Below are 21,858 nucleotides of genomic sequence, written 5' to 3' on the forward strand. Positions count from 1 at the left end.
AAAGCAGAAACTAACACCATTGTAAAGCAATTATACTCCAATAAAGATGTTTAAAAAAAAAAGAAAAGAATTAGGGATGAGTAAAGAAGGGCCATTCACTTCAATTAAGGATACTTCATAGAAGTTGTATTTGATACTTGTATTAGTTTCCTAGGGCCGCTGTAGCAAAATACCACAAACTGCATGTCGTAAACAACAGAAATTTATTTTCTCACAGTTCTGGAGGCTAGAAGTCTCAAGATCAAGGTGTCAGCAGATTTGGATTTTCCTGAAGTCTCTCTTCTGGATTTTCAGATGGCCTCCTTTTTACTGTGTCCTCACATGGTCTTTTCTCTGTGCCTACACATCCCTGGTGTCTCTTTGTGTGTCTCAATTTCCTCTTCTTATAAGGATACCAGCCAGATTAAGCCTTGTTTTAATTTAATCACCTCTTTAAAGGCCCTATCTCCAAATACAGTCAGATTCTGAGGTATTGGGCGGGGGTGGGGGGTCGGGGTGGTGTGGTGTTAGGGCTTCAACATATGCATTTTGAGGGGACACAATCCAACCTACAACAATACTTCTTTCTACTTACATCCCATGGACTAGAACCTAGTCACGCACTCATTTTTAGCTATAATGGAGGTTGGGATATGTGTAGCTTTTTTTTTTTTTTTTTTGCTGTACGCGGGCCTCTCACTGCTGTGGCCTCTCCCGTTGCTGAGCACAGGCTCCGGAGGTGCAGGCTCAGCGGCCATGGCTCACGGGCCCAGCCGCTCCACGGCATGTGGGATCTTCCCGGACCGGGGCACGAACCCGTGTCCCCTGCATTGGCAGGCGGACTCTCAACCACTGCGCCACCAGGTAAGCCCCTGTGTAGCATTTTAATAGGCAGCCATGTGCCCAACTAAAAATCAGTAGTTGGGGACTTCCCTAGTGGTCCAGTGGTAAAGAATCCACCATACAATGCAAGGGACGCAGGTTTGATCCCTGGTCAGGAAACTAAGATCCCACATGCCGCGGGGCAACTAAGCCCACGTGCCACAACTACTGAGCTCGTGTGTCTCAACTAGAGAGCCTGCATGCCGCAAACTACACAGCCCACGTGCTCTGGAGCCTGCACACCACAACTAGAGAAGAGAAAACCCACACGTTGCAACTAGACAGAAGCCCACACGCTGCATGCTTCAATGAAGATCCAGCGTGCCGCAACTAAGACCCAATGCAGCCAAAAATAAATAAAATAAATTAAAAAAAATTTTTTTTAATAAGTAGTTGTATTGAGGAAGAGGTGATTGGCTATTGGGGAATAAATAGCAGGCTCTCCTTTGCAGCAGAGGCTTAAGGAATAATGATTCTTAAAGTTTTCCAATTCCTTCATGTGAAATTAAATTATTCTTACTTCTCTGGCCAAACTCACATTGAATTTTATTTTATTTTATTTATTTTTTTAAAAATTTATTTATTTATTCATTTATTTAATTTTTGGCTGCATTGGGCCTCCGCTGCTGCACGTGAGTTTTCTCTAGTTGCTGAGAGCAGAGGCTAGTCTTTGTTGTGGTGCACGGGCTTCTCATTGTGGTGGCTTCTCTTGTCGCGGAGCACAGGTTCTAGGCGCGTGGGCTTCAGTAGTTGCGGCACATGGGCTCAGTAGTTGTGGCTCGCGGGCTCTAGAGCACAGGCTCAGTAGCTGTGGTGCACGGGCTTAGTTCCTCTGCAGCATGTGGGATCTTCCCGGACCAGGGCTCGAACCTGTGTCCCCTGCATTGGCAGGCAGATTCTTAACCACTGTGCCACCAGGGAAGCCCCTCACATTCAATTTTAGATTTTGAAAGATTCTTTTAATACTGAATTGTTGGCTTAGGTGTCCTCTCCACCTAATAGGTGATAACGTTGATCTCTAAGTTCATCACAGTAGGGCAGTACAGACTTAGTTGCATGGTGTTTAAGTTAAGCAATAGAAAGCATCTTGAAATGCCATGAACAGTAGATAAATTGTGATTTTTTTTTTTCTTTCCCAGAATGTCTTGTCTGGGTTTAGTTAGGAGCAGTTTTGCCAGGGCGTGGGAAAGGACAGTGTGAACTTTTCAAGGTCTTTCCATCCCTAAGATTCTGTGATATTTTCTACATAGTGGCATTACTGTGATAAAGCTAAATAAAATAGAAGCAGCAGAGGTGCTCCGTTGTTTGAGCACTGCTGCTTTTTGTCTGAAAGAGGAGGCAATATGATTTGTTCTGTTTTGCTCAAGGACGTAAAATGGGCATTTTGGGCCAAGAATGTAGAGAAGCTGTTAGAAACTGAAACGAAGCCCAACTAACACTTCAGTCCATCCATCAAAGCGCCTGTAGTTCTCATTTCAGGGCAAGTACAACCATCACAGATATTGAACAAAGGGAGTACATGTCCAGAACATTTTAATCTTGTTTCTCTGTTTACTTTGCCTAAGGAATTGCTCTGGACATCAGCCAACTCCTGTGGCCTCCCTTACACACCAGTGAATCCTTTTGCATTTATAGAGCAGAATGATTTTTCTCATGCTTCCCTGATTTTAGAAAATTGGCATAATTGTTATTATTGTTGTTATTTTTATTGGCCTAGTACTAGTGAAATCTATGACATTTGACTTCTGAAGTCCTTAAAGGACTTGGTGACTGTCACATAACTATAGCTTTACATGTTCCATAAGTACTTTATACTCTATTCCCCCACATTCTGCTTTCTCTCTCTGAAGAGGAAGGGAGTGTTGGACCCATATCTCTTGTAACTCAGTAGGGCCTTCTTTCTTGTCCTTCTCCCAAGGGCGGTTGAACCAGTTTTCATTTTCAGGTAATGCAGTTATCATACTGTTTTTGTTTTTCATCCTTTGGGCACTGTAGTGAAAAGAACATGGGATTTTGGAGTCAAGAAGACCTGGGTTTGAATTCTGGCTTCCTATACAGACTGTATGGCCCTGAACAATGTATTTCATTTATAAATAAAATAGTGATATTTTATACCTTGAGAAGATCAAATAAGATATTTTCTATAAACTATAAAAATTTTTTTTTTTTTTTTTTTTGTGGTATGTATGCGGGCCTCCCTCTGCTGCGGCCTCTCCCGTTGCGGAGCACAGGCTCCGGACGCGCAGGCTCAGCGGCCATGACTCACGGGCCCAGCCGCTCCGCGGCATGTGGGATCCTCCCGGACCGGGGCACGAACCCGGTTCCCCTGCATCGGCAGGCAGACGCGCAACCACTGCGCCACCAGGGAAGCCCTAAAAAATTTTAAGTCATGAGGGGTGACCCAGATTGAGGGGAAAGATGGGAGAGTTTACAAGCCCCCAAGTATGTCCCCCACTGACACTCTCTGAAGAGAGGCCTTGCATCTAGGCACTCCTCCCATACCTTACTTCACATCCCAGAACACTCCTGAATGTCTACCTTGGGATACCTAGAACTTTGGCTTTGGGATCAGACACAGGCTGGAATCTTGCCTTTGCCCCTAGTAACTTGGGAAAGTTATTTAATTCCTCTGAGCTTTGGTTTCTTCATCGTAGAAATGCCCTGACAAAGAGTTTTGTTGGGATTAAAGTAATGTATAGAAACAGTAACCAAAGTCATAGAAAGAATGTAGACTTTGGCATCAGCACTAGAGTTTGGGTCTGATTCTGTCATTTAGTATGACAGTAGTTAAGGAATTTGCCCAAGGTCACCAGACCTTGGGCAAATTCCTTAACTACTCTTGGTGGTATGAGTGGAAGTGCATAAAGCACCAAGTTCATAATTGCACTCAATAAACATTAATGGTTTTTCCTTTTCTCCTAACTCCAATGTCAAATAGTGTATAAATAGGCTAGCCATCATGAGCATCTAGACAGTTTTGTTTTGTTTTTAACCTACCGTTTTAACCCTGTGAATGTTTTGTCCCCAATGTTTTGACTACTAAGGGCATTATTTTTGCTCTGTGTGTTTAAATAACATACAATAAAATGCACAAATCTTAAACATTCAGTTAATAAGTTTTGACAGTTATATACACCCATATAACCACTACCTCTAACAAGATGGAATCTTTCTGTCACTCCTAAACAATCCCTTATGTCTCTTTCCAATCAGTATTTTACCCCCAAACCTTTCTGATTTAAACCACTGTAGGGTAGTTTTGCCTGGTCTTGAATTTCATGTAAATGGACTTACATAGTATGTATTTTTGGGGAAGGAGATCCACTTTCTTCTACTTACTATATGGTTTTGAGATCCATCCATGTTTTTGTGTATGTCAGTATACACCCAGCAAAGTCCCCTCATGTCTCACGGGTGATGATTGAATCACTTGCTTCTTCTCAAACGAGTCACAAAAAAGAATTACCACGATTGATCCACCTTCAGGGATAGGGTCACCTTCCCTGATCATGTGTCCTCAGAGGAAAGCAAACACCAAAAGTTCATTTTTTAAATTGTTGAATAGTATTCTATTATATGAATATACCACAATTTGTTTATACATTCTCCTGAACCCCTAGATTTTAAATATTTTTTCAGTATGAGTATCAACTGGGAGTAAAAGGACTGGAAAGTTTACAGGGATTTTGCCACAGGGTATGTCAGAATTTTTAGCCTCTAGCTATTTTGTTCTTTCTTAATTCTCTCTACTTGGCCATGGATTAAAAGGGAGAAAATGAAACTGCCCCTTTTTCTCTGAGTGTCCCCTATATAATATATTCTTTATGGCACAATGCCTAGAAGGTTGTTTATAGAGTTGATGGAAGGATATATAATCTCACTGTGCTCTGGAAGGTATTTACCTCAGCAGTCAAAAAATTTATGGGGAATATGCAGTATTCTTCCTGAAAAAATTGCCAAATCTTGGCTCCCAATCATCCTCCCCTGTATCATCCTATTTCCTCACTCCCTCTCCTTACCCTCGACTTCTGACAGTCCCCTCTGTGCAGCTTGAGCCACTGAGTGTCCTCAGGAGACACTCTGCCTTAAAATTGTGCTATTTGCCTGGGTGAAATGTACAAGTACACAGGTAGGTTGCAGGGAAGCACACACCTAGGCTCTCCTGGGAGCTTAATGTCTTGCTTTGTTCTAGTCAAGTTATATATGAAATAGTTCCTTTCTCCAGTGAATAAGCCATCCACAGTGGAAATTACTTCTCTGCCTTTTAACCCTTGTCTACTGGCTTTATTCTTCCTCTTTAAAGCTTTTTCTTTCTTTCTTTCTTTTTCCTGCTAATAAATTATCTTGTCCCTTGGCTGCAACTTTTGCTTTTGTTTTGGCCCAGAAAAAATTGTTTCCAGAAATCCTTATGCCCCAAGAGAAAGGAGAGCCTTCTGTATAGGATTATGGAAATGACTGTAGTTAAAGGTTATTTTGGAGAACAAAAGAGACCCTCAGCTCAAGAAATACAGTTTTGAGCTTGGTGTATCTTCTGATGGATCTTAACTCTAGAGTTAAAACTCTGACCCCTCATTACTATCTTACTCTCTCTGATCCACCCTTCTCTGTGTGTTGGCAGGTTGTTGCAGTCCAGGCATCATCTGCACAAAAGGCAAACCTTCAGCAGAAGATAACCATTTTTCTAGTGGCTTTTTTTTCTTTTTTAATACAGTGGGAAGCCTTTCTTTAAAGCCACCCACCTAGCAAAATCCTCTCATGTCTCACTGGTGATGGTTGAGTCACTTGTCCCTTCCTAACCCAGACACAAAAAGGAAACAGAATTACCACGATTAGTCTAGCTAATTAAGATCCACCTCCTAGGGACTTCCCTGTGGTCCAGTGGTTAAGAATCCATCTTCCAACGCAGGGAACGCAGATTCGATCCCTGGTTGGGGAACTAAGATCCCACATGCCACAGGGCAACTAAGCCCACGTGCCGCAACTACTGAGCCTATGTGCTCTGGAGCCTACACGCCACAACTAGAGAGCCTGCATGCCACAACTACTGAGCCTGCATGCTCTGGAGACCACATGCCACAACTAGAGAGCCCACACGCTGCAACTACTGAGCCTGTGCACTTTGGAGCTGGCACGCCACAACTGGAGAGCCCGCTGACTGCAACTACTGAGCCCGTGTGCTCTAGAGCCTGAGCGCCACAACTAGAGAGAAGCCTGCGTGCCACAACGAAGAGCCCGTCAGCACAACAAAAGATTCCGCATACCGCAACTAAGACCCAACACAGCCAAATAAAATTAAAAAAAGAAAGATCCACCTCCTAGAGCTTGGGGATAGGGTTACCTTCCCTGATCATGTGTCCTCAGAGGAAGGCAAACACCAAAAGGAAATCTGGGCTAGATTGAGTGTGGGAGAAAGGGGAGATTTGGATAGGTAGCCAGTATAGTGTCTACCGTACCCTTTCTCTGCTGCTTCCTTTTTCCTCAGCGTACAAGTTACTTTGGGGACTTGCCTGGTGGTGCAGTGGTTAAGAATCCGTCTGCCAATGCAGGGGACATGGGTTCGATCCCTAGTCTGGGAAGCTCCTACATGCTGCAGAGCAACTAAGCCCGTGTGCGACAACTACTGAGCCTGTACTCTAGAGGCCACGAGCCACAACTACTGAGCCCGCGTGCCACAACTACTGAAGCCCACGTATCTAGAGCCCGTGCTCCGCAACAAGAGAAGCCACTGCAATGAGACGCCCGCACACCGCAACTAAGAGCAGGCCCCACTCACCACAACTAGAGAAAGCTCGTGCGGAGCAACGAAGACCCAACGCAGCCAAAAACTTAATTAATTAATTAATTAATTTTTTAAAAAGGAATTGCTTTGTTTTACACACCTCTTTAAGAGGCCAGTAGTCTCAGTGGAAATGACTGTCAAAATTGTTAAAAGTGGTTGCATTAATCACTCTTTTATGGACGTCTTAAAGAATCTAAAGTTCAAGTTTTCCTGTTTCCCAGTGAACAAAGGAAACCATGTGGCTCCCTACAACTTAAGTTGGAATGCGTGACCATATTCCACAGGTGGCTATCATGAAAGACTGTTTTTTGGTTTAGTTGGGTTTTTTCATTAGTGCTTTGACTGAGTAACAGTGCTTGGACACCGTGAAGTTAGTCCAGGTGTCCAGATGGTTGAACCTTTTCTGCCTTATATGTAAAGAGGAGCGCAAAGTTATCATTCTGATTGACAAATATACCTATTTGGTAATTGAGGCCCATCCTGGAAAAAGAAACAACCAGCTGCTTTATATTTGTCCCTATCACCACCTTTTTTTTTCCAGTTTTATTGAGATGTAATTGATACATAGCTCTGTATAAGTTTAAGGTGTACTGCTTAATAACATACATGTACTATGAATTGATTACCACAATAGGTTTAGTTAGCATCCGTTTCCTCATAGAAGGTTTCCTTCTGGGGTGATGAAAACGTACTGGGACTAGATAGAGGTGATGGTTACACAACACTGTGAATGTACTAAATGCACTGAATTGTTCACTTTAAAATGGTTATTAACTTTATGTTTTATGAATTTTTTAAATTCAATTAAAGAAAATTTCAGGCCAAAATAAAATTTTATTTTCTTATGAGAACTTTTAGGATGTACTCTTTTAGCAACTTTTAAATATACCATACCGTTAACTATAGTCATCAGGTTGTACATTACCTATCCAGTACTTATTTATCTTACAACTGGAAGTTTGTACCTTTTGACCACCTTTATCCAGTTCCCCCATTCCCCACCTCTCACCTTTTCTTTCTGACAGAGTAATATGTTTAAGGTTATTTAAGCCTGAAAAAGAAAAATATTGAAGATCTGTCATGTGGTAAAAGAAGTAAACTTAATCTTGTTTGACTCTAAGGCAGATTTAGGATCAAGATTGAAACAGTGCATAGCTTTTTATAGGGAGAAACTATATAACAGTTAAGACTGTTTATGAAATAGTGAGTTGATCCTGTCCCAGGAGTTTTCTAGGAGAAAGAAAGTTCCTCTTAGGAACTTACACAAAGGGACTCTTCTTTGGGGAGGATGGGGAAGATTGCATGAGGCTGTATCTAAGAACCCTTCCAATTCTGATCTTTATTGATGTTTCCCAGCTAAGAGATATAGAGGAGGCATGTGCTGAGTTTTACTGTATTTCAAACTGAAGAGAATGGAGCCTTGATTTACCCATGGGGGAAAAAAACAAATATATGTGTATATGCAGTTCCCACGTACAGCCAATGATCCGTAAGCTCTGTAGGGACTTCCCTGGTGGCGCAGTGGTTAAGAATCTGCCTGCCAGTGCAGGGGACACGGGTTCAACCCCTGGTCCGGGAAGATCCCACATGCTGCAGAGCAACTAAGCCCATGCACCACAACTACAAGCCTGCACTCTAGGGCCTGCAAGCCACAACTACTGAGCCCGCACGCCGCAACTTAGCCCATGTGCGGCAACTACTGAAGCCCACGCACTCTAGGACTCGCGTACCGCAAGTGCGGAGCCCGCATGCTGCAACCACTGAAGCCCACATGCCTAGAGCCCGTCTCCACAACAAGAGAAGCCACTGCAACGAGAAGCCCGTGCACTGCAGCGAAGAGTAGCCCCTGCTCACCGCAACTAGAGAAAGCCCACGTGCAGCAACGAAGACCCGACGCAGCCAAAAATAAATTTAAAAAAAATAATAATAAAATAAAAATAAAAAACGTAAGCTCTGTAGGTTGTAACTTTTTTTATAGAAGCCTCCAGGTCCTGAATCAATTAATTAAAAAATAAAATATCAGCCATTTTCTATTGTAGTCAGTTTCCTCCAGTATTTCTCATCTTTATTATTTATTTGTTTGTTTACTTATTTGTTTATTTTTGGCTGTGTTGGGTCTTCATTGCTGTGTGCGGGCTTTCTCTAGTTGCGGTTAAGTGGGGCTACTCTTCATTGCGTTGCACGGGCTCTAGGTTCACGGGCTTCAGTAGTTGCAGCATGTGGGTTCAGCAGTTGTGGTATGCGGGTCCTAGAGCACAGGCTCAGTAGTTGTGGCGCACGGGCATAGTTGTTCCACCGCATGTGGGATCTTCCCGGACCCCCCGGTTCGAACCCGTGTCCCCTGCATTGGCAGGTGGATTCTTAACCACTGCGCCACCAGGGAAGTCCCTATTTCTGATCTTTAAATTCAGCTGTATATGACTTCCCTGGTGGCACAGTGGTTAAGAATCCACCTGCCAATGCAGGGGACACGGGTTCGACCCCTGGCCCGGGAAGATCCCACATGTCGTGGAGCAGCTAAGCCCATGTGCCACAACTACTGAAGCCCGCATGCCCTAGGGCCCGCCTGCTGCAGCCACTGAGACCACGTGCCGCAACTGCTGAAGCCCACGTGTTCTAGGGCCCTCATGCCACAAGTACTGAGCCTGCATGCTGCAGCTACTAAAGCCTGTGCGTCTAGAGCCCGTGTTCCACAACAAGAGAAGCCACCACAATGAGAAGCCCGCGCACTGCAATGAAGAGTAGCCCCCGCTCGCTGCAACTAGAGAAACCCTGTGCGCAGCAACGAAGACCCAACACAGCCAATCAATCAATCAATCAATAAAAAGAATCTAAATTCAGCTGTATGACTGATTGTATGAATGACTCTCTAGCCTTTTAAACTAAGTCTCCAGGCAGCTGCTCAGTAGCCACCAAAAGGTGAACAAAGCAATAATCTTTGCAGACTAACTTATGCCAGGATGAGGTTACCCATGCTTCTTAAGAGCCTTCTGGGTCTTATCCTTGAAACTGATTGGAAGGAGGAAAAAATGTCTGGCATGACAATTTTCTTGAAGCATTGCTGTTTGTTTAGCTTGGTTTCTAGAGTCATATGGAATAGACAGGACATCTGGGAAGGTTTCCACTCTTATCTTTTTAAAGAAAGGAAAGAAATATTTAGGATTCAAGTACAGTCAGTAATCCGTGAAAGAGAAACCTCTATTATAAACCATTGTTGGAGCTAAGCATTTTTGACTTTAACAGTTGTTGAAGACATGAATCTCTGTATAGGGCATCAATTTCTGTTACTGAGTAGGTGCTTGGATTACTGTGTTGACCTCACTACAGGATGTCCCAGGTAGCGATAGCAAGTGATAGAGCTACCACCCCTGCACTGCAAATCTCTGCATCTTTGGGAGGCAGTAAAGTGACTGAACCCAAATAGTGAATAGCAAAGCAAAGATTCTCTCTTCCTCCAGGGAGAGACCCAGTCTTTCTGAAGGACAGATGACTACAAAACTCTCTTTTTGCCTTTTCAGCTTGCTTAAGATAAAGGAAAGAATTTAAGATGCTGTAAACATTGTCTGATTTTGCTGCTTTTTGATGGAGGAGATACTTGAAGTTGGTAACAGTGTTGTGGTTTGTGGCAGCTGTGGAAGTTCTCCTTGGGAAAGGAGAGTGATCCTCTCTGGTACTGAATAGAGCTTTATATCTTCTTTCTGGATAGAGTCTAGTGAGTTAACTCTGTGGAGTGCTCAAGCTGAAGATGTGAGCAAATTTCTGTAGGGAACAAGGGAGGGCAAATAAAGTGCCAAGGGGACTTATACTACATTGCTTTAGAACTGAATCCTGGTGAATCTCAAAATAATTATGCTGAGTAAAAGAATCCATATACTGTATGATGTAAAAATCTAGAAAATGGAGACTAATCTGTAGCGACAGTGGTTGGCTGGGGGTGGTGGCACAGGGGAGGAAGGGCTTTTAAAGGAGCAGGAGGAAAATTTTGGAGGTCATGAATGTGCTCACGATCTTGATTGTGATGATGTTTCACAGGTGTATGTGTGTTTCGTAATTCATCAAATTGTACTTTTTTTTTGGCCATGCCACGTGGCTTGCAGGATCTTAGTTCCCTGACCAGGGGTTGAACCTGGGCCCTTGGCAGTGAAAGCTCCAAGGGAGTCCTAACCACTGGACTGCCAGGGAATTCCTAGTGCATTTTAAGTATATGCAGGTTCTGTCAGTTTTACCTCAGTAAAGCTTTTTATTTTTCTTTAAAGAAATGAAATTAATCTAGGGGCAACATTTATCAAAGGACCCTATACTGGGTTACAGGAAGGCTATTTCAGGCTTCTGTATGAAATACAAGCCTTGCAGGTGTGTTAAGTTTAGATACACAGCTCCTGTTTAATGCATTTCATGTTTCTTTAGGAGTCCATAGAGGCTGCTGTATTCTATTGAAGAAGATGTCTAACAGTAACACTACTCAAGAGACCCTGGAAATAATGAAAGAATCGGAAAAAAAACTGGTGGAAGAATCTGTAAACAAAAACAAGTTTATATCTAAGACTTCAAGCAAGGAAGAAATTGAGAAAGAGAGTGAAGATACCAGTTTGCGTCAGGAGACACAGGTAAGGATTAGAAGTGCATCATATGCGCACTCTTTATAGCAAAATAGAAACGTCATTAGAGGTGGCTTTGGAAATCTATAGGAAGCCGGTCACTTACACAAACGTTTGATTCTCCCTAAAAGCCCAACTTCAGCTCTCAAGAAATGTCTCCTTCCCTTTTTGTCAGAGTCCACAACGAAGTCTAAAGAAAACAGAATGAAATCCCTAATCTATTAGGACCTGAATCACACTGGTTCTTGCTACATTTTGATATTTTTTAACGATCAAAAACCAAACTATATACAAACATATTTGACAAGTCATAATATGGCTTATACAATAAACCATATTTTTAATTAAAAAAATTTTTTTTTTTTGGCTGCATTGGGTCTTCATTGCTGCACATGGGCTTCCTCTAGTTGCAGGGAGCAGAGGCTACTCTTCGTTGCGGTGTGCAGACTTCTCATTGCGGTGGCTTCTCTTGTTGCAGAGCATGGGCTCCAGGCGTGCAGGCTTCAGTAGTTGTGGCACATGGGCTTAGTTGCTCCCACGGCCTGTGGGATCTTCCCGGACCAGGGCTCGAACCCTTGTTCCCTGCATTGGCAGGCGGATTCTTAACCGCTGCGCCACCAGGGAAGTCCCTACAATAAACTCTTAAAACTAGAGCTGCCTGGCTTTACACACAGTGTTAAATTCATATCCTGGTTGTGTTAAAGCGGTCAGCATTTTCTGGTCAGAAATAGTCTCTGAACTTGCCACTTGGTAAATGTGAGTGAGAGGAATTTTATTCTTTGGTTGCCTATTGTTTTCCATCCGAATTCATACTACAGTGCAGATATGATGGCAGTAGATGGCCAGCCAAGCTTTTTCCAGGGCCCCTTTTTGGTACCCAGCCAGACTCTGGGCCTCCTCTAGCTTACCTGTTCCAGTTCTCTTCCCTGTGGTCACTACTAGTTTCCTCTGTTACCCAAGCCCAAATTATATAAATCCTTTCCTTCTTGCCCAGGGGTGAGACTGGTCTTTATTATATGCTTAGGAGATAGACTGTTAATTGTAGTAAGTTAGTTTAAAGAGCAGTAGCAATAACATTTTGGAGGGTCTAGAAACTTGAAGCATGATTTCTCTTGACAACCCAGTTCACCTAGGTCTTGTCTTACGTAAAGATTAAGACAGCAGCAACATAAAGGGATGAATTAAAATCAGATAACTCTCTGAAGTATTTTGTTCTCTAGCTGCCTGCTTTTCTACTATTTTTCCTCTTACAGTTTGCCAGATCTCTGTCATGGCTGCTTTTCTTTCCATTATCTTTTGCATGTGAATTGTCATTCCCAGCCCATCCTTCCAGAGTTTATGGAGACAGTCCGCCACTGTTCCAGCTATACTTCTAGCTTCCACTGATCCCAGTAATGAATTTTAAATCCTCAGGACAAATAAGTGTTGAATGTTTAATTATGTGCTGTCATGTGACATGGAAGATAATACTTAAATGAACTTTTTGGTCCAAGTTACTCTATTTTCAGGAGACAGTTTTAAGTGGTGTTCTGAACTCCTGTTGTGTGTTCTTCTTGAAGACAGGTAGAAAAGAAAGGGTGACTATAGGCTTTATATGCCTTATGGGTACTCACTTGGTTTAAGAATGTCTTCACCTGGATATACAGATAGATTGTGTGGGAGGCTGGGTGGGGAACCTGCCACCCCTCAGACTCCTTTTGTTGCTGCTAGAGCAGGTGGAGTTGCTGCTGCCATCTGCTGGAGCTCCTGCTCCTTTTACAAAGTCTTGGCCACCCTTCAGAAGCCCTCTCCCCTCTACCAGTGTTCCCCTTCAATAGCACTAAAAATTCTCCTCTTTCTCTTACCTTCCCCCCAACTCACACCTGGTAAGTCTCCACAAGAATCTTACTGACGCTGTCAAGAGAGTGCCTGTTACGAATTGGAGCTGGAAAGTTTGAGGAAAGGGGACTTTCATTACTTGTACTGTGTGAGACATATTCTTGGAATCAGCAATTGGAACTCAGAAGATCTTTGGCATGGAAACAGTGCTATAAAGGGCAGGTTCTGAGATTCAGTTTAGAATGGGCAAGTCCTGACAACACATACTGAACTTAGGTGGGTCCTTTAAATAACCTAGCCGGGCTTTCTGCCTTTATACTTGTAATCCCCTCTGATTCAGCTACCATACTGCTTTAGAAAGATGGCTATGAAATAAAGATCTGATTGTGTTAATTCTCTCCAGAGTTTCTGTGTGTCTCCTTGACCTAGGCTAAGTCCCAGATTTGTCAGCATGGCATATTGTGACCTAGTCTCTTGCCTGCCATCCATCCACCTCTGGAATCCTGTGCTCCAGCATTAACTGATTCGCTGGCCACTGAAAAGTTTGGAGAAAGCATGCTTTTACACATGTTTTCTCTGCCTAGAATGCTCTCCTTGGTATTCTTTCCCTGGCCTCCTCCAGGTCAGTTTAGGCTCATCATTTGTATCTCCAAGGCCCAGCACAGTTCCTTGCAGGCACTCAATATTTGTGAACATGTGAATTTGTGAATTCCTAGGTTTGAGTTAGACACTTGTGCTCCTCTAGCACTCCATGAGTACCTCTGTAATGCACTTAATTCCAGTATTGTAATTGTCTATTTGTCTGTCTTCTCCAACAGAATTATGAGTTCCTTTTTGACAAGGTTTGTGTCTTTTATCTCTGTGTCCTCCAGTAATTAGCACGGTGCCTGATACGTATTAGGCTTTCAGTATGTGTTTGACTATTTAATGAAAATTATGCATTCTGAGAAATAAGCAGATTTATACATTGTTTGTAGTGTTATAAATTGGTATAACTTCTTTGAAGGGCAATTTAGCAATACTTTATAAAATTTTTAAATGGACTATACCATATTTGTAGATACACTCAATGATATGGTCATTGAAGCATTGTTTATACTAACAAAGATCAGAAACATCCTAAATGGTGCAGTTTAAGGGACTGGTAAAATAAGTTATGGTATGGCCACACAATGGAATACCATGTAGCCATTAAGAAAAACAGTGGGCTTCCCTGGTGGCGCAGTGGTTGAGAGTCCGCCTGCCGATGCAGGGGACACGGGTTCGTGCCCCGGTCCGGGAGGCTCCCACATGCTGCGGAGCGGCTGGGCCCGTGAGTCATGGCCGCTGAGCCTGCGCGTGCGGAGCCTGTGCTCCGCAACGGGAGAGGCCACAACAGTGAGAGGCCCGCGTACCGCAAAAAAAAAAAAACAAAAAAAAACAGTATCTCTTCTATGGAGGTATCCTTGAAAAAAAGTTTAAAAGTAAGGTTTAGGGCAGTGTGTACAGTATCTGTCTATTTGGTTTTAAAAAAAGTGTGTGTACACATGTACAATAATCTTACAGATGCATAAAAGATCTCTTGTAAAAGATTACAAGAAATTCAGTACTAGTTGATACTTTAGGAGGGATCCAGGTAGCTGGGGGACAGATATGAAAGGAGACTTACTATTCTGTATACCTTCATTATAACTCTTGAATGTTTGTGTCATGTGTATGTTATAACTTATTTGGAAAAAATAGTGACAAATACTGCTTCATATTCCTGGACTCTGATTCTTCCCTTATTATAACAGATCTTGCCACTGACCAGATTCACCATCATTTCTCACTTTTTCCATCCACCTTTCCAGTTCTCCATTTTGCATTGTAGCAGTGTTGTTTGGTAACTAGTGAAGAGGACAAAGGAAAGAAATCCTCACCTACCCAGGACCATGCTGGTACTCTGCCTCCATCTGTTTCCCCTCCTCCACCCACCAGCCTCAGTTTTTTCCACACCCCAGTGGCAGTGAATTCCATTCCAAACATCTTACAAGCCCTAAGTGTCACACATAGCTCTAAGTGTCACCCAGCCTCTTCCCGAAAGTCCTCATTTTGACTTCTCAGCTATTCGGAACCTTATCAATTAATTAGTCATTCTTTCCCTCATCCCACCTCAGGCCCTCATTCTTCATCTTCCTCAGTTTCTATCCTGTTCTTTACTTGCTCTCCTTACTTCCCTTTGCTCTGGAGGTCTTATCCACATCTTCCATGCTCCCTTCTTTTTATCCTGTCCCATCTTATATCCATGACCCAGACAGGCCATAAGAGCCTCCACCAGGAGCTTAGAACTGGGAGAATTCTCATATTCAGGGAGGTAGGCAATTGGCAAGAAGAGCCTTCATTCCATTTCTGCAGCCATAGGGACAGGTCTTTTGAGTATCTCAAGTTAGAACTCTCAATGTGTTGTCCTATAAAGGTGTTATTTTAAGTGATGGTTAGGAGCCATATTTCACACCCACTATGGGCTAAATAGGCTTCTGTTAGCAAGCTTGGGAAAAAAACACTCTATTGTGCTATGGTAGTGACATTTCCAGAAGCATCCTAATCAGGAGAGGATTCCCTGGTTTATCCAAAAGTAATTTTTATCAATCTGTGAAATAGGCCAACCAGTCAATATCTTTCTATTCTTTATCTTCATGGTGAATGGTGGTTTGTCTGTAGGTGGCCTGTGTTCCCCTCCATGTCACAGTTGCTAGAGTTGTAGCATAGGGGACAACCACAACAAATGGGTCTCATCATAGTTTGGCTATTATAATGGTTTTAAAGTTAGTACTTTTTCTCTGTAAACTTGTATTGCTTTTAACTTAAGTGTTTATTTCCCCCACCTTTAATATTTTCTAATCCCCTTCTAACAGAGGCGGACATCCAACCACGGTCATGCCAGGAAAAGAGCTAAGGTGAGAGCCCTTCCTCTATAGCTTCTTTTCTAGTGTTAGTAGTAGTACATTGCACAGATGGACTTATCACTAATAACTAGTTTATTTGGATTATATATAGGCAAAGTTTGCCTGTCCCTTGTACCCTGATTGTGAACATGCATACACACGTGCACAAACATGCACGCACATATACATATGTCCTATTGGAATGTCTGGCTTTATTTTTCTCCATTATCTTTGTTCAGTCACAGTCTATTTCTGATACCTGAAAGGATACCCAGCCAGAGCCTCCCACAAACAAAGCCTCAGCACACTGGTACTGGTTCTGCTGTAATGCCAGTTCCTCTGCTCATCTCTGGCTTTCTTATTTTGCCCCCCAGTGGTTTTGGGGATTTTCACCATGTGAATTTTCTTTAAGATAAATCCTCTACCATTAGTAAAATGATTCAACATTTTTGGATATCCTAAAAATATAGGCTTTGTTTTGTTTTGATTCACTTTTTAGGTTGGGGCAAAGAGGAGGATTTTATTTTTAATCATTGTATGATAAAATTAGCACATCACAGATTATTTTAAGCAGTGTTATCAGGTAGGACTATAGGTGTTACTGTGTGATAGCTTTTTAATTTTAATTAGGGAACAGTAAAATATTAAACTTTTCTTACATTGGGAAGAATTGTCCATCGGAGTAATAAGGGTGTCCACCCCTTTCCCCTTGAAAAATAATGGCAGAATTTGGGAGTGTCCCAGCCAGTATGTGGCTTGGGTTTGAAGAAGACTGTGATGTATGATAAATTGGCTCTGTGGCTTGCCTTACATAGCCTAATCCACAGTGATGGGCTTGACAGTAAAGTTTAAAACAGAGGGTGTTCGGGATTTCCTTGACGGTCCAGTGGTTAAGACTCCACGCTTCCAATGCAGAGGGTGCAGATTCGATTCCTGGTCAGAGAACTAGGATCCCGCATGCTGCGGGGCACGGCCAAAAAGAAAAAAAACAGAGGGTGTTCTCTGCTACTTCACTTCCCCCCAAACCTTAGAAATAAGTAAGACAGTTATTATCGTTATTATTTCCATTTTACAGAGGAGGAAGCTTGGGCTTATAGAGTTTGAGTGAGTTTGACAGAGGACATTTATTAGTAAGCGGCAAAACTAGGCTTGAAGTCAGTTCTTCAGACTTGCAAATTCTTTTCACTATACTGTGCTACCTGGAACACACATACCATGTTTTGTGCTTTAGTATTTACTGTAAACTTTGATTTTATTGTAAAAACTCTCAATAAATGTTTATAGGTAGATTTCTAATGAGTCACTATAATTTTTGATTTTGGAGATACCTGGGAGAGCAGTGATTTATAAAGTGGAATTCAGATCTTTCGGGGATTCTCCAGCCAGCATAAGTTAACCAAGTGGATTAGTTATCACATTGAATCCCAAATGTTAGAAAGTTTTCTTTCTTTCTACTTTCTTCTTAGACACTTCTTTCCATACCCTTGCCACCTCAGGTTTAGAGTCACTTAGCATTTATCGTCTACTTTATATTAGGCACTATTTATGATACATATGTTTACATGCTTTATATAATCTAATTCTCACACCAACCCGTTAAGCATTTTTTATTATTATTATTATTTTTTTTTTTGCGGTACGTGGGCCTCTCACTGTTGCAGCCTCTCCCGTTGCGGAGCACAGGCTCCGGACGCGCAGGCTCAGCTGGGCCATGGCTCACGGGCCCAGCCGCTCTGCGGCATGTGGGATCTTCCCAGACCGGGGCACGAACCCACGTCCCCTGCGTCGGCAGGCGGACTCTCAACCACTGCGCCACCAGGGAAGCCCTCGTTAAGCATTTTTATCCCGCTTTTATTGAAGACCAAAAAGAGACCCAGAGAGGTCAAGTAATTTGCTGAATATCTCATAGCTTAAACCAGGAGTTGAAGCTAGGACTTCTGGTTCTTAAATCCAGTCTTTCTACTAAGCTCTGCTGCTGTGTATTCTCACTAAACTTCTGAGTGTGATATTGGAGCACTGAGCTAGAGAGAGAGGAGAGCTAAGCAAAGTGGTTTTCCTATCATCTGTGCAAAGTAGTTGTTTTGTTTTTATATATCTACTGTTGTGAGCAAGAGAATTATCTTTCAAGTGAATCAGGAATGAATGAGTAGGACCTATTTGAAGGAAAAAACCAAACAAACCCTATTTATGGAAGAAGCAACTAACAGAGCCAAAGAGAATGCCCTTTATTTCAGCCAAAAGCCTTCCCAGTGTCCACCAAGGGAATATGTATGTGTATTTATTTTTTTCAGTCTAATTCCAAGCTGAAGTTGGTACGCAGCCTTGCAGTGTGTGAGGAGTCCTCTGCCCCATTTGCTGACGGACCACTGGAAACCCAGGTAGGTCCTTTATAAGAGTAAGCATAGCTTTTGAGTTTGGCAGTTGTTTGCTAAACTGGTGTAGCAACCACGGCATCAACATTAGTCTTGGAAATCAGGTAGAGGAGCATCAAAACAGGCTGTTGCAGTAAAATAGGGCATGGGTGAGAGCATGAAGTATAGGTCTTCACACCTGGACCACCCAGGATGATGCAGACCCACACCTTTCCCTCTGGTGGTTAGAACCATTTCCATTCCAATTCTTATGTCAGGAACAGCAAGCAGAACTTGAGCTTTCCATACAATAGGCTGTGATTGTTGACAGAAAAAGCTTAGCCTCTACCCTTTTGGTAGAACAAAAGCTAAAACAATTTAATTAACAAAATACTCTCTTTTGTAAGAGAATGCTGCCACCCTAAGATTTGCCTTCTTTGAGATTTCAAAGGAGCGGCAGGAGAGTTGTTTTCCCCTTTGATTATATTTATCTTTCCCCTTGTCCAAGGATATAATTCAGTTGCACATCAGCTGCCCCTCTGACAAGGAGGAAGAAAAGTCCACAAAGGATGTCTCTGAAAAGGAAGACAAGGACAAAAACAAAGAAAAGGTCCCAAGGAAGATGCTGTCTAGAGGTGAAGACTTTCCCCCTTTCTCATCTGTCCTGGGGCCTGGCTCTGCAGTGCTGCTTCCTTCCATCTTCCCACTGGCCTTATCGGCTCAACAGTTCCTAGTGTCCTGATGACTTTATCGTTGTTTGGGGAGGTGCCTAAGTTACTTTCTTTGCTGCTTTATCCAGCCCTGCCTTAAGGGCTGACAGAGAGCTATTCCATTAACATTGGGCTACCCACAGGGGAGGACATTGTAGTCAATTCTGATTTTATTTTTGCTCTGGAATAAATAGTGATGGATCATCACTGGTAGCAGATTCTCTAGATAATATTTATATTTTGGTTTGGGGATGCTTGGAGTGATTTTTTTTTTAACAATGTAAATTTGCATGTAATTATTAAGCCCTCTTTGGATTTAATTTAAATTCTTGGGCTGGTAGCCAAAAGACATGATCCATAAAAATGAAAATTAAGGGAATTCCCTGGCGGTCCAGTGGTTAAGGCTTGCCGCTTTCACTTCTGGGGACCCAGGTTTGATCCCTGGTCGGGGAACTAGGATCCCACAAGCCGTGCGTTATGGCCCCCCCCCCCAAATTTTTTTAATGATAATTAAGAGGAAAAAGGCAATCTTAGGATTAAAATTTTATAAATAAATACAAATAATCAACATTTGAACATATCTGCTGAGATTCTGGAAAATTCAGCCCTGTCTGTCCTTACCTAGAATTTATTTTCCTTAACTAGAATAAAACCTTTGTTTTGGTCCGGACATTCAATAAATACTTATTGATGGCAAGGTAGCTTTTCAATGTAATACGAATGTAACACTGTGACCCAGATTCCACCTTATGTCACTGTCATGGGGAATTTTGAGGGGCTGGCAAATCAAGGTCATTCTGATTTTTAAGCTAAAAATCCTGAAGTCTGATTTTCCTTTCCTGTTCTCATGTCTCCTGATCAGGTTGTGGGCTTCTGCTTGGGGTTAGATATCATGCAAGGCAGTTTCATTTATTTTTAATTTATTTCACTGTGGTGTTCTAGACTCCAGTCAAGAATATACGGACTCCACTGGAATAGACCTACATGAATTTCTTGTAAATACACTGAAAAAGAACCCAAGGTAATAACATGATTTGATGGAAGGGGGAAAGGGGCCAGGACCAGCAGAATACCCAAGAGGCCAAATAGCTTCTCAGAATTTTTCCATTATTAGAATCTAGGATGCCTAGCCCCCGACACACCATTTCTCTCCAGAGTAGTTTTATATTCTGTTGGAGATTCAGAATACCCTCATATTGAGGTTCCTGCTTCCAGAAGAGTTGAGAAAAATTGTTTGGAAGAAGAATGCAGACAAAGAAATATGAAGGCTTGAGAATACAATTAAAAAACGCAGAAGAAAAAATAATTGATTTGTACCAAAGCTAAATCATACTTGTTTAAAAATTCTATAAATAACCAGATGGAGTGTAGAATAATGATTAGATTTATAAGTATAAAGTATGTGTTTATAGGAATATGACTGGCAACAGAATTAGGTTTCTGACAAGGAAAATAAAGTACATTATTAGGAGGCTTGATTGTTTTTCTTTTTTAAAGTAACGTAAGATGGGGCAGTGAGGCTCAGCAGCCTTTACATTTTTGATCCACTCTTGGGGTTTGGATCTGTCCCTCCCTTCAGCTTGTATAGTGAGCAGGCTGTGTTTTCAATCCTTGCTTTCAATGTCTATGGGAGGGCTGCCTTTTGTTTTGTTTTGTTTTAATCTTTTTTAAACAGGGACAGAATGATGCTGCTAAAATTAGAACAGGAGATTCTGGACTTTATTAATGACAACAAGTAAGTTACTTGAATGAAATACACATTAGAGGTGGGAGGGGTACTGGAAAGAAATTCAGGTAAAATTTTAGGATATCCCTCTTTCATCGTTCCCTTAAAGTCTGAATTTGGAAGTAATAACTCACTGGGAACCAATAGGAGTTGGGGAGAAGTAATCAGAATGGATCAAAAAGTGTATGTGTGGAAACTAAATGAAGTTTTTAAGTTATTGCTTAGACTTGAGTTGAAAAAAATTTAGCAGCTAGCCCTTATCCCATATTTCACTATTCTTAAGTTTTTCCCTTTTTTCTTTGTAGAGTATCATCTAGGTGGGTGAGACCTAGGGCTTATTGCATAAGAAGTAGTCTTAATGAGGATAGTGGGTCAGAGGGATCTACAAAATACTGTAGATAAAGTTGAGAGAACCTTTTTGGTTACCATCAAGTAAATATCTTCCTTATAATAATGTCTCTTTCTCCTAAGAAATTCCCCACTTTCAACACTTGTAAGAAAAATTACAATTGGCTGTTACTGCTGTTACTTGTCCTTATTTCACTTTTTCCCCCTGGGTTTCCCTGCAGCAACCAGTTCAAGAAGTTCCCTCAGATGACCTCATATCACCGGATGCTATTACATCGGGTAGCTGCCTATTTTGGGATGGACCACAATGTTGACCAAACTGGAAAAGCTGTCATCATCAACAAAACCAGTAACACAAGAATGTAAGGGAGGAAACCACAGATTGGGAAGACTTTCCTGGGATAGCCTCTGGGGTGGAAGAGGCAGGTGTAGGATCAAGATTTCTCTTTCTGGAGAGGGGACAGTGGAGGGAGGGTGGGTTATATTATCAATTTCTACTCTTTGTGAAGCCTTGGAAATAGCTGCTAGAGGCACTAGTGTTTTGTGAAGACTGGCTCCTGACCTCTCTTCACCTTTAGTGATAGGACAGGTATAATTTTGGAAGAAGATAAGTTATAGATGTATAAAGAACAGTCCCGGGCTTCCCTGGTGGCGCAGTGGTTGCGCGTCCGCCTGCCGATGCAGGGGAACCGGGTTCGCGCCCCGGTATGGGAGGATCCCACATGCCGCGGAGCGGCTGGGCCCGTGAGCCATGGCCGCTA

General features: G+C 42.3%; 1 protein-coding gene across 1 annotated transcript in view; it reads left to right on the forward strand.

Moving 5' to 3' along the window:
• R3HDM2 (R3H domain containing 2) overlaps window positions 1-21,858 on the forward strand; it is a 169,321-nt gene that overhangs the window by 112,542 nt on the left and 34,921 nt on the right. Inside the window, exons 3-9 of the mRNA XM_028491204.2 lie at window positions 11,048-11,247; window positions 15,933-15,974; window positions 18,254-18,340; window positions 18,822-18,948; window positions 19,966-20,044; window positions 20,699-20,758; window positions 21,319-21,459. Coding sequence (XP_028347005.1) covers window positions 11,048-11,247; window positions 15,933-15,974; window positions 18,254-18,340; window positions 18,822-18,948; window positions 19,966-20,044; window positions 20,699-20,758; window positions 21,319-21,459 — 736 coding nt within the window. The remainder of the gene's footprint in view (window positions 1-11,047; window positions 11,248-15,932; window positions 15,975-18,253; window positions 18,341-18,821; window positions 18,949-19,965; window positions 20,045-20,698; window positions 20,759-21,318; window positions 21,460-21,858) is intronic.

Source organism: Physeter macrocephalus, chromosome 6 (genome assembly GCF_002837175.3).
Source record: "Physeter macrocephalus isolate SW-GA chromosome 6, ASM283717v5, whole genome shotgun sequence".
Classification (NCBI taxonomy): domain Eukaryota; kingdom Metazoa; phylum Chordata; class Mammalia; order Artiodactyla; family Physeteridae; genus Physeter; species Physeter macrocephalus.